A 13896-nucleotide genomic window follows, 5' to 3' on the forward strand; every position below is an offset into this window, starting at 1 on the left:
GTATTCATGATTCCATCATTTATATATGTTGCCTAGGACCTGGAGCAGCAAAGCATTCCCTACCATCACACTAATATCACCATGTTCGACTGCTGTTATGATGTTTTTATTGTGTAATGAAGTGTTTAACTTTTGATGAGACATGGAATGTCCTCCAAATGGTTTTGATTTTAACTTATCAGTCAACAAGGTACAAGATTCTACAGAACATTGTGCCAGAAGGTCATCACAGTGTTTTTTTGTTGGTTTTTTTTTTTTTGCTAAATGTGAGATGTATTTTATGTATCTTGATGTATCCTGTGGATACCGTTTTTGTCTAGATTCTTTCTATTGCTTTCTAATACACTGATGTGCTCTTGGAGGAATTTTGGTACTCTGGCCACTTCTGGGTAGATTTTAAACTGTTCCAAGTTTTCTCCATTTGGAGCTAATGGCGCTCACTGTTTCTCTCCCAGAGTCCCAGTGCTCCCAGAGCCTGATACTCCACACTGATATATTTCAATAATATTTATAGCTTATTTTGATCATGGAATGATATACTGCTTGCTGAGCACCTTTTATCCTATTTCAAATTTGGCTGCCAGCAATCAAGCCTGTGTGTGTCTACTCTAACTGGAGGCAATTATAAAGTAAATCTGGTTACATGGTTGACTGATTGGTTGACTGGGGAGGGGGCAACATTGTAGCTCAGTGTCTAAGGAATTGCACTACTGATTGAAAAGTTATGAGTTCAGACCCCAGGTCCAACAAGTCTTGTGCAAGGCCCCCAACCCTCAATTGATCAGCTTTATATAAAATGAGCTAAGATGTAAGTCGCTCTGGGTAAGTGTGTCTGCCAAATGCTGTAAATCTAAATAAATGGTGATTTCTTTTTCATACTGGACTGGGTTGATGGTTAATAGAATCAGTGGCACAAAAAAAGCAAACTAAGTTAAACCATGTCAGAATCTTTTTTTCTTACTTATTGTGAAATTGCAACATATAAAGTCAAGTGACAGAAATGGTCAAGGAAAAAAAGAAAAATAAAAAAGTTCAATACTCAGTTTGCATAAGTGTGCACAACTTTTGTAACTGGGAATGTAGCAGTATTTAAAATCTATCAAATCACATTAAATGCTAAGTAGTATAAACCTACCATCAAGTAAAGTGACCCCAACAAAAGAACAGCTGACCCTATAGGATGTGCTTGGTAACATCTAACTAAAGTAGAGTGTTACAAAAAATGTCCAAGGCACTGGATATAGCAAGGATCAGTGTAATGACAATACACAAAACACAGCACAACAGTGACACTACAGGATGTCCTTCTAAAAACGACAAGAAGGCCAAGAAAACCAGCCAGAGAAGCTGCCAAGTGGCCTACAGCAACATTAAAAGAATTGCATCAATTTCTGGCAAATACTGATTGCTCCCTACATGTGACAACAATCTCCCGAATTCTTCATATGTCTGGGCTATGGGGTAGAGTGGTAGGATTAAACAAAAAAACATCCAAGATTAACATTGCAAAAGAAAAAACAAACAACCAAACAAACAAAAAAAACAGAAACATCCACCTCATAAAACCATGTAGAATAAAGCATGATTTGGTCTGATGAAACAAGAATATGGGTGCAAAAAAAACACCATACCCACTCAAGATGTGGCAAACTGACTGACTTTTACCCAAAAAGATTGAATGCCGTGAATAAAATCTAAAGATGCTTCAACTAGTATTAGATTAGAATTTTTTTTTTGCCTTAAAATGATTATATCACTCTTTATAATGATTATTCTATCACTCTTTTATTTTATGAATAAAAGCAGAAAAGGTTCTGGCATGATTTATGGTTTTTAGTTATTTTTTTACATAAAAAATTTAAACCAAGACTGAATTTTCACAAGTAAATATGTCATCAAATATGTAGAATCTGATTGTTCTCATTATGTACATTAAATCACTAGTACAGCAAACCAAAATCCATTTTCACATATCGTTCTCTGAAGACTTTTTTTGATGAATGTTTCTGCCCCAGGGGGGCACGGTGGCTTAGTGGTTAGCACGTTCGCCTCACACCTCCAGGGATGTTCTCCCCGTGCCTCGGGGGTTTCCTCCAGGTACTCCGGTTTCCTCCCCCGGTCCAAAGACATGCATGGTAGGTTGATTGGCATCTCTGGAAAATTGTCCGTAGTGTGTGAGTGCGTGAGTGAATGAGAGAGTGTGTGTGTGCCCCGCGATGGGTTGGCACTCCGTCCAGGGTGTATCCTGCCTTGATGCCCGAAGATGCCTGAGACAGCCACAGGCTCCCCGTGACCCGAGGTAGTTCGGATAAGAGATAGAAAATGAGTGAGTGAGAGTGTTTCTGCCCCAGACATAGTCTCAGATTTCCTCAATTAGTTTTTATTGTCAAATATTTTGCTCAAATGAACTTACAGGATCTGGAGGAAGAGAAAAGATACAGACCATGTCGGCAACTTAAAAAACAGTATTCAGATGAGATCAAAAACCACATTTTTATTACTTTAAAAAAAGGAAATTGTGTCATTTTATTTAAAATATACAATTTTACAAATCTTTGGGATTAGTCAAAGGTCACTGGGCCAAACATTTGGCACAACAAATAAAAGAATTTTGATGGACTGATATTCAGTATGAACTTGTTTAAAAAAAGGCTGCTGTGCTGTTTGTAGTCCGAAATGTTTTTCTATTTCCAACACACATGATTCAATTAAACAGATAAAGAAGCAAATTGTGATTGTCGTGATTGTCTTCTGCTGCCTGTGAGGCAAACTGCAATTGCAGTGAAAACAATGACAAACTTTTTCCTTTCCTCCAACCAACCACACCTCCTCTGTTAAAACTATATGTCTTGTGAACTGCCTTTAAGGGAAAGGTGCAGGGCTTCAAAGCAGAACATATCCAGGGAATATTTTACATCACAGTATAAAGATATCTTTAAAATTGCAGGACTTGTACAGTTCTAGAAATGCATTTAAATACAGCTTGAATCCGGTGTATGGTGGGCATAGAGACCCTCCAAACCCTGCAGACTGCACTGGTGAGGCGCTGGGATTAAACACGTACATTTATTAATAAAGTTTATGAAGGTTTTTCCAGTGAGAAAGGAGGTTTAAAAAAATAAAATTACAACGGTATTAAGAGACGGGCAACAGTCCATTAAATATACAAGGAAATACTCAACAGTAACAAAAATGACATAAAACTTCATTTCATTTCTCCACTTATACTTCTTCAGTAAACTCCCCTGTTCTTCATGCTGCCCGTAGCAATAATAAGAAAATAAGAAATGAATAAATATATAAACCCTAACATTAAAATCCATATGCTCTCTGTGTTCTTTTCTTCCCGTCTCACTTCTTCTTGTCTCTTGCCAAGCCACAGTCAATATAAAATTACCAAAGCCCTGGTGCTGATGGGGGGTTGTGGGGGGTTAACTCCACATTTTTTAAACATAATGCATTTTTAGCTCTTCTTTTGTTCTGTTATTAAAAACAGAGATTTGGACCAAAAGTGGCAAAAAGCTCCACCGAATCAACGAGCAAAATACGGACCATACTTCTGCCCTTCTATCTGTCACGCAAAACACACACACACATATGCACACACACACACTACAGCCATACTTCTGAAACAATGGAAAAGGAGATTACATAGTAATTTGGACTGTTAAAAAAGAAACAAGATGACTCAAACACAGTTGAATAACAGGTTACACTTCAGAACTGTCTTCTGTTTATGCGTATTGGGTGACTATTGCTGATCTCCTTTTATAGAATTTAGTTCATGGAGGCTAATGTCTTTTTTTGCCAAAGCAAAATGTGAGGTTTTCCCAAAGCCGCCACAAACAATACAATGAAAAACAGTTGCGAGGAGACATCACATTGACACACACACACTAAAGAACATAAAATAAGCCTCTTGATTCAATTTGAAAACACATGTTTTTTTGTGTGACTTTGTGCCCACTAAAGGCCAGTTGACTGATTGTTGCTCAAGCACTTCCATCCATTCATCCATCATCCACTAGGATGAAATTTGTGGCAGCGATGCAGTTTAATGAATAGTTGCATGGATCATATTTAGCTCGCCTTCCATGCCTTTTAGATTCCTCTGGTTCACAGTGAGCAGGTTCTGCTGCTGTCCAGCTTCCACACCAGTGTCAGGGAGATGTGGATGAGTCAGATCCAAAGATCTGGTTAAATTCACTGAGGATGAGTTCTACTGCCTGGTTCTGATAAACCATGTTAAAGGCCATGTTCGCACAGTCGTTCTGCGGACGCATCAGAGTCGGCCCAAAGACGATCCCGATGTTCTGCATTGTCATGCGATTACAATCTGAGTGCTCCATCACCCTGCAATGTTGAGAGAGGACACAAGATACTGCGTGAGTGCGCTGGTGGTGAGACAGAGTGCAACAAGGACACAGGGTAAAAGAAGGGTTAAACCTCTAGTATGAGGCTTTTTTTTCTCTTGAAAAATGCCATTCCCACTTAACCACAGATCCTGCCAGCAATTGCTCAAAACTTCCACATTAAAAAGAAAAAGGGGGAAAGGGAAGAGAGGTTCCAGGAGTGATGGCACTGGTGTTCCTTCTATCAGATGACAAAAAAAAAAAGACAAAAAAAGACATAAAAAAATGAGTTAAAAGAGATAAAAGGAAAGGATGCACATGAATGAAAGAAGTACACAAGTAGTATACAAAGTAGTCCTGGAAGAGAAAAGAAAAAAACAAAAGGATTATAGCTCAGGTGTATATATATAATCTCTTTTAATATCTCTCTCTCTCTCTCTCTCTCTCTCTCTCTCTCTCTCTCACACACACACACACACACACACACACACACACACAACACTGATAAGAGTAAACAATGTCAGCTCCCTACTCCCTCTTGTGGCTGAAAATAATATTAAAAAGGGAAAAACATACAAAAGCATCTTATATACCAGATCTTATACAAAACAGAGGTATTATCAATGCGCTGTCGCTCGTAAATACAATACATACCGCTTTAGGTGCTGGAACATGTGCTTCATGGTGTTGTGGTTCGGGGAAGGCAAGCTGACGATGAGCACTTTCAAACGGTCCACTTTATCCATGTAATCTGACAGCTCTAAAATGTACACACATAATAAGCAACAATAGCAATTGCATAACGACAGTTTTCAGTACATTAGTTTATATGGTTCTTAGTAATATCAGCAGGTTGTAGACTTGATAGAGTTCATATTTCCAAATAGATGCAACTTTATTCAGATTCATAATCTGCTAATCCAGAAACGTTCATCCAAAAAACAGCATAACACATATTTCAGAATCAATCCCAAAACATGCATTTTTGTACACTAGCTGCCAAAATATAACAGATAAGTGCAAAGTCTTTGGCATTTCTGTTTCCTTAATTGGTATCAATCCAAGATAATGAAAAAAAAAAAAAAAAACCCAGCATGCCATCCTTTGCACTTTCTCATCCTCATGCTACAACTCAGCCAAAAATAATACACCTCTGCAATCCTGTTCACATTTGCATTTTCACAGTCAACAAGGTAGCCCTGTCAATCAAACAGTGAGGGTAGGATTTTGGGAAGATTTCTTTATTTATTTCTTTATTTTTTGGATGAGTTGTAGCAACAGGATTAGCATAAGAATTGTAGAAAATGCTACTATAACAAATATCACAACATAAACATCCATCCATCCATCCATCCATCCATCCATCCATCTCTCTCTCTCTTTCTCTCACTTACTAACAGCATCGACAAAGTCTTGAAAGACTCCAAAAGGTACAAGTGGTTCAGGAAGCTCTCTGAAGAAGAGTTTCAGGGCTCCTGTGATCACATGGATGTCCTCCCACTGTGGGTCTTCCAGGTCCACATGCTCCACTGACCCACAATGAAAAAAAAAAAATTTGGGAGTGTATAAACAGGAGAAAAGAGAAAGATAGAAAGAGAAAATAAGTTAGTTTAGGGCTGTTGCACGGATGGAGAATTTTTCTCATATTTATCACAGCTTTTTAGAATGAGACACATATGTTGCAGAGAAACACATGCAAATTGCTCAAAGGCAAAAACAGCTTATAGCATTTCATTACACAGTTTTGATCCGGAGCACTATATAAATTCATAATACATTATCTCATATTTCTCTCAGTCAGCGAAGCACAAGCAAATAAAAATAAATCAACAGAGCAATAGAGAGCAGCATGCATGCTTTAATAAGCTGTGTGCAGTGACACTAGCCACAAGGTGTCAGTCACAAACTTCCCCAACAGCAGCAACACTGTCGAACATAGAAACAGGCCACAGACCCATGACAGGTGTCCCGGACCAAATATAATCAGCTTAGTGACTAGTAGCATCAACATCAACGAGAGCACCTCACCAACACCTCTTAAAAGGTGCAGCATGATTTAAAGGTTACGTTTTAAATGCACACTGCATTTATGTATCAGATAGAAAAGAAATGAAAATGCTACAATTCATTGCCATTGGTCATTAATATTATAGAATAATAATAAAAAAAAACATTTATCATCATTTTTTAATAATTATTATATATGTCATGGACTTCGTTTGGGAAAAGTACTTCACTTGGATAACATGCCAAGTTTTAGTTTGCTGTAATAAAGTACATGTCCTTAATACATTTTGTCAGTGGATGAGTTTATAACCCTGGGTTTTTTTTTTTACTCTAATTTGCCCCTAGTGGAATAACAGACACTAGCTCTTTACTCAAATCTTTCAAGTCAATTACAGCTCACGAGACGATTTTTGTTTAAAATACAGATTAGAAATTCATTAATTGGGATGGATTAGAATCCTTATCAGGTCGGTATGCTTCAGACCTGTGCTTTAGATAGCACTGATTTCCAGTACATAGTAAGGATTCATCTGTGGTCCACGAGACAATTTACATTTAGAACATGGTTTAAAGATAAACCTAGGACTGTTTAATGTGACTGCGTTAGCTTGTTATGAAGCTAAGTAGGAATCTGCTTGCCTACTAGAAATTACTCAAGAATTGCAATGTTACAGGCTAAACTGTTGATTTAAGCCTCTTGTGTATAAGCAGTTGTTGTGCAACATGGCAGCAGACTCCCAGACACCACGAAGAAAGCAAAGCTAGCTTTAGAGTGGAAACAAGCATGGATTTTCATTCCTGCTGAATGGACGTGCTACCTGGCACTAAATCCTCTGGAAAGAGATAACGTCCGTCCGTAGACACGGCTCGCTCTGGAAGAATGGACAGGAGTTACACACCACCTATTAGCACCTGATTGAATATGTTATATACAGTGTACAGTCTCTTCTTCAAATGATTATATCAGATTTTATAACAGATTTCACCTTTTTTTGATTCATTACAGTTATCGAGCTGTATAATCTGTGTGTATCTTACCATGATTGACAGCAAAGCGTAGTTTCTGGATTATAGCCAGATTTCCACTGACTCTGTAGATACCATCTGTCTCTAAACCTGAAAACACACAAACACACACAGTGGGCAGAATGCATGTTTAACCATAGGTGGTAATGATATCAGACGTATCACATGATGGGGAACAGAGGAAGGGACAAACAGTGCTACTGATTTCCTATTGCACAATGGTACTTGTGATAGTATTACAGAAAATGTATTTCAGTTGATTTTCTTTGACACAATAAAATCACACATTGATATTTAATACAGAGTAAATATTAATGCTAGTCTTTTTTTCTTTTTTTTTTAACAAAGCAGCTACTGAGCACGTGCCGTTACGTTATACCTTATATAGTGGAAACAGAACTGAATAAAGGTTTTTGAGACATTATTCTGTAATATTATGTTGTGAGTTGGGTTCATGAGCAAGGCTCTTAACCCTCAGTTGCTCAGTTGTATAAAATAAGATAAAATGTAAGTCGTTCTGGATAAAGGCTTCTGACGTATACATTTAGTACAAATCTGACACTGTTACTACTTCACACTGTACAGGTCACTTGGTACCTGACACTGTACCCTAATCTGTCTGGGAGAAACATTGCTTTAATATACAAATTGAAATTTCTTATTCATTAACGTCCTAATGTGATGAATACTGTCAGAATGTGTCATAAGCTGGAGCGTTGCACCCTCATTAGTCTTAACTTCTGATTCGTCTCTGTCGCTGATAGAAAACAATAGAAAAGTAGCAGGTAATGTTTTAATGCAAATTTAAAAGCAAGGTTACGGTGTAAAAGAGGAAAGGAAAAGGGGAAGCAGTATATCGGACGTTAGATGAATAGAACATTTTAGGGCTTTAAGGGGACAGTGCTGAGCTACTGTAAGGTCTGTGTAGAATGTGTATATACAAATGATCTCATTTTTTTCTTCAGTCTACAGGGGATAAATATTTACACCTCTGTATCACTGCTATTTTAACTGAAATTAGGCTTACCTTTCTTCTCTACAGTTTCGATACAGTTTCTGACAAAGCGTGGCACTGTGCTCTTTTCCCTCTCACACAGCAGCTCTAAACTACAGCCGAATACCTGGTCTGAAAAAAAATAAAAAATAAAAAAAAATCAAGCACACACATCAATTACATCCTGTCTTTACCGCTGAAAAAAATCCCATACAACCTATAAACCTTTGTCATTATATATGTACACATGTAAAGATGAGCTGTCGATGGATGTAGTATTGTTACCCCTTGATGTACAGTGCATACAGTATGTTCATAAATCTGAAATCCTTTACTGTTTTCTTTTCTTTTTCTTTTATACAAATGTGGTTAGATACAAAGCAACAGTATCAGTAGTGCTAGAGATATGGAAAGTATCGGAAAGTCTGTATCGGTGCTTTAAATAGCCGTTAAATATCTGTCTCTCTGAAACTGTCACACACTTTAAATATAACTCACCTTTGATGAGGCCTTTTTCCTGTAAGGCCTGAATTGGTGGTCTCCTCAGAATGAGCTTCCGTAAGCGACTCTTCACTCGCTTGCGCTCTGAAGTCTCCAAATTGGAGATGGAGCGTGGGACTGAATTGAAAGCGAAAGAAAGGGGGATTTTTTTTATTTAAAAATGACTTTACGACTGTGTGAGTTGCTACAAAACCGACTGTATTTATGGCATTAATATGTATTAATTATGATTTACTGTATTAATTACAAGTAATATGTTGCAACATTTATCTAGATATGATCTGGCTCCATCCTAAACCTCCATAATCTATTTACGGAGCGGTGTGTGTTTGTAGACTAACGCGAAGGCTTGTGTCCTGTACGGTTCTCCTCTTCATCTCCACTTTGGTCCAACAACTCCAAGGAGCCTGCTCTCCTCAAAGAATACTGCAATACATTATCCAAAGGATTCTCCTTATCCTTTAGAACACACACACACACACACCAAATCCACTTAGACCACACAGATATTAAGTGCATAGTAATATGAAATATTTATTATTGATCAAGTTGGACTTACAAGTTTGTCAATAACTTTCTGTATTGTGCTGTACCACTCTCTAATTACAGACTCAGTGTCTGACTGCAGCAAAAATTCATTTCCCGTAACCGTCCTCAACTACACACAGAGACACACACACACACGCACACACACACAAAGTATATATGTTATCCTGTTAATAAGCTTGAAAGAGAAGAGTAAAGAGGAACTCACCGTTACAATAGCATTGCCTGGCTGAACATTTTCACATCATGCAGCACACAACCTTTAAAGCTGCTCTCTAATATTCAAATATTCTTCTACTCATTTTTAAACCAATCTTTTGTAACCTGTTTCTTTACCTTGAAGACATTCTTCTTACTGGACAGCTCATTGGCCCACTGCAGCTGAGCTCCTCTTAGATCCACACTGCTCTCTGGACAGCTGTTCCCAGGTTTCTACACCACAGAGACAGGCGTATACACACACACACACACACACACACTGAGTAGTGCACTGAGCTTCTCATGATGAACATGAGCCCATACATGAAGATCTGTTTTTCAAATACATGTGGGATGCAGGTTTTCTTACCCAGCTATCAGTATTTTGGGTTTTGGGATCTTTGAAGAACATAAGACTGTTTCCCACCAACACTACCCACGAGGGGTTCCAGTTTTTCCTGCAGGCCACATAAACACTCGAAATTATATTCAACATCAGCTATTAGTCAGGTGTCTAATTTGCAGCGCAGTGCTGAAGTGCAAATATTTGCACAATCATGTTGTCTGGATTTCAGTTGTGTGTTTAAACATCTTCTGACTAGCTTGAGCTGCTTTAACACTGCAGATACACTCACTCACTCACTCATTTTCTACCGCTTATCCGAACTACCTCGGGTCACGGGGAGCCTGTGCCTATCTCAGGCGTCATCGGGCATCAAGGCAGGATACACCCTGGACGGAGTGCCAACCCATCACAGGGCACACACACACACACACACTCTCATTCACTCACACACACTACGGACAATTTTCCAGAGATGCCAATCAACCTACCATGCATGTCTTTGGACCGGGGGAGGAAACCGGAGTACCCGGAGGATACCCCCGAGGCACGGGGAGAAAACTCCACACACACAAGGCAGAGGTGGGAATCGAACCCCGACCCTGGAGGTGTGAGGTGAACGTGCTAACCACTAAGCCACCGTGCCCCCCTGCAGATACAGTGATCTTTTAAGATTATTACTTGTCACACTGTATGAGATTTTATTCCAATAAAATCTTGGCTGATTCTCTAACACACCATGCGATAAACTGTTCTCCATGTCAGAGTTTTGCTTTTCTAATGCCGTCCTCATGCCGGCGGCTTTTATATAGATGTCATAGCATCGGTGACGGTGAGATTTTAATAAAAAGTTTCACACACTGCCAGATCAGTGTTGTTGACAGTGTTTAGTCACAACGGTGACTGTAAAAGTGAGCATGCTACATTATATGCTCTCAGACAGCAGATCCCAACAAATTGAAAGAAATCTATGTGACGTGTGATTGTCTGCAACAGAAACATTGTACAGTGTGATGGCAGATTCACACGTGTTTAAAATACATTTAACGAGAAGTTAAGCAGGATGACACGATGGATTACCAGAAACCGAACTTATATCACAAATTGATTTATTTATTTTCTTTATAATATTCCAAATGAATAACCGAAAAATTATTCAGGAGCTCAAGTGATTACAGCTTTTATTTTATCAGAAAAGAGAAGAAATTTTTGAAGATTTAAAACGTAACCATCATGACACACTGGACATCAGGTACAGGATTACTTTAGGATTGAAGGGGTAGCATATAAAGGACATGTGTGAACACGTCATTTAAAATAAACTTACCTCAGCTTCCGACCTCCTTCCGCTATCTTGGTTTTGTTGAGCAGACCTGCTTTTTCAAGCTCCTGCATAAGAAGACAGATGTCAGCAGAAGCTCGGCAAGACACACATACACATGCACGCACACACAATAATGTAATCTGCATAAATTTGCATTTGGACCTGAAGAGCTTTGGACCTGAATTTCACTCTTTCAGTTTATATATTGTATGTGGATATTATACTTGATTATACCACAGCACTGTTTAATCTTCTGGCCTGAAGCTGTTGACTAATATTCTATAACAATCAAGCTTTAATAGCAGTGATGAATACAAATCAAGAGAGAAAAGGAAAAGAGAGCGTTTTATCGCTGCTGTAATGTAGACCGAACTAGTTTGTTTCCCGGACGTGCCACAAGATCAGACATAATACTAGAAACAAACAAAATGTATAATATGCCATTGTTTAATCAATTGCCACTGTGGTATAAGAAATTTATTAGAAAATAATAAACTTCAAGGTGATGACAACAATCTTAATAAATTTACATCCGTGATTAATAAAGAATATATACTGTTAGAGAAAGATTTATTTTTCCTTCTGAAAATAGACTGCCAGAAATCCATAAGTTATTCCAAGAAGACACCGTCTCCACCTGACAGCCTTCTTAAAATCATCAAACATTTATTATGATATTTTATTCTGCCTGACACCAAGGCAGGATTTTGTATCAGCCTGTTCTGAGCTGGAGCTGAAGTGTTGGCTGGATGATGTGCAAGAAAGATTAAGTCATTAAATATATAAAATTGTCTCTTGGACCCATTTGATGATGCACGCTGGCTGATACTGTCACAGAGCAGACTGAACATTTTTAACATTATTATCTGTTATGAATATAATTTTACAAACTACACCGATCAATCATGGCATTAAAACCGCTGACAGGTGATGGGAATAACATGATTATCTTGGTACAGTGTCACCTGTCACGAGGTGGGATATATTAGGCAGCAAGCAGGAAAAATGGGCAAGTGTAAGGTTATGACCGACTCTGACAAGAGCCAAAATGCGATGGCTAGATGACAGGGTAAGAGCATCTCAAAAACAGCAGGTCTTTGTGTGCGGGTCTCAGTATGCAGTGCATACAACATAGCAAAAATGGTCCACCGAAGGACAACCGGTGAACCAGCGACAGTGTCATAGAAGCCCAAGGCTCACTGATTCACACACGGGGCAAGTCTGTTCCGATCCCACAGAAAAGCCACTGGTTCATAAATTGCTGAAAAAGTTAATGTTGACTACAAAAGAAAAGTGTCAGAACACACAGTGCATCACAGCTTGCTGTGTGTGGGGCTGCGTAGCGGCAGACCAGTCAGAATGCCCATGCTGCCACCTGCCCCCTGACAAAAGTGAGTACATGAGCATCACATCTGGACTGAGGCGCAATGGCAATGGCAGAAGGTGGCCCTGTCTGATGAACGACGATCTCTTTTAAATTTGTGTGTGTCACTTCCCTGGGGAAGAGATGACACCAGTTTGGTAAGAAGGCAAGTCAGCAGGGTGTGATGCTCTGGACAATGTCCTGCTGGGAAACCTTTAGTCCTGACATTCATGTGGAAGTGGCACCTAGCTAAACATTGTTGCTGACCGAGTACACCGTGTCATGGCAAAAGCATTCCCAAAGGACAGTGGCCTCTTTCAGCAGGATAATTCACCCTGCCACACTGCAAAAATTGTTCAGAATTGTTTTTAGTTTTGACTTCAAATTCCACAGCTCTCGGTCTGTTCGAGTATCTGTGGGATGTGCTTGACAGACGAGTCATTCCATGGAGGCTCCACCTCACACCTCACAGGACTTAAAGTATCTGCAGTTAACATTTTGGTGTCAGATAATACAGCACACCATCAGCTGTATTGTAGAGTCCAGTCCTTTATGCTTTAAAGCTGTTTTGGTGGCACAAGGGAGACCTACACAATATTAGGCAGGCGTATTTAATGTTATGGCTCATTGATGTAAATACTTTTAGAAATCCTTTACTTCCTTGCAGATGTTCCTCACTCTCTAGATTTCTCACTTTCTACTGCTGTAGGCACCAAACAATCATGTGTACTCATCAGTGGAGATGTCAAGTAATGAGCACTTCTAGATCATCTTCTTCCATACTACTTTTTTATTAGTAGTATCTGATATTTCTGTGCATTGTAAAGGCTGTCAATCAATTAATGTGACAATAAATGTCACCTTAATGAGACATTTGTTTCAATCTTGTCTTATTATTCGTATATTATTACAATAAAACCATTGCTGTTTATTATCTCTTGTTATTATCTTATTGTCTCTTTTATGCTACATCATATTCATCACATCCACACATCAGACTCAAACTTCTATTGCAGTCAGGGATGAGCTTCCACTCCCTAAAGGCCAACACAGAGAGAACGAGGAGAAGTTTCTTCCCCTGCAGGTCACCCAGGCATCAACAAATTAAACACAGAACTTTTCTGGACTTCTACACAGCACCCACTTCCATAATGGGATTTTTGCATAGCAAATATTGCATATATGGCACTAAAATTGAACACATACTATATTCATATCGTCATATTATAGAAAGTAAACTGT

General features: G+C 38.8%; 1 protein-coding gene across 2 annotated transcripts in view; it reads right to left on the minus strand.

Moving 5' to 3' along the window:
* Positions 1-2359: 2359 nt before the first annotated feature.
* Positions 2360-13896, minus strand: part of arhgap9 (Rho GTPase activating protein 9) — a 40757-nt gene continuing 29220 nt past the window's right edge. For both annotated transcript variants that reach the window (XM_060868174.1, XM_060868173.1), the window contains 12 exons: positions 11295-11356; positions 9995-10082; positions 9763-9858; positions 9440-9538; positions 9222-9339; positions 8878-8997; positions 8413-8511; positions 7398-7475; positions 7178-7231; positions 5747-5881; positions 5007-5112; positions 2360-4353 (listed from right to left, as the gene is read on the minus strand). In XM_060868174.1, coding sequence (XP_060724157.1) covers positions 4161-4353; positions 5007-5112; positions 5747-5881; positions 7178-7231; positions 7398-7475; positions 8413-8511; positions 8878-8997; positions 9222-9339; positions 9440-9538; positions 9763-9858; positions 9995-10082; positions 11295-11356 — 1248 coding nt within the window. In that variant the 3' untranslated portion in view covers positions 2360-4160. The remainder of the gene's footprint in view (positions 4354-5006; positions 5113-5746; positions 5882-7177; positions 7232-7397; positions 7476-8412; positions 8512-8877; positions 8998-9221; positions 9340-9439; positions 9539-9762; positions 9859-9994; positions 10083-11294; positions 11357-13896) is intronic.

The sequence above is a fragment of the Tachysurus vachellii genome, chromosome 4 (assembly GCF_030014155.1).
Source record: "Tachysurus vachellii isolate PV-2020 chromosome 4, HZAU_Pvac_v1, whole genome shotgun sequence".
In the NCBI taxonomy this organism is placed as follows: domain Eukaryota; kingdom Metazoa; phylum Chordata; class Actinopteri; order Siluriformes; family Bagridae; genus Tachysurus; species Tachysurus vachellii.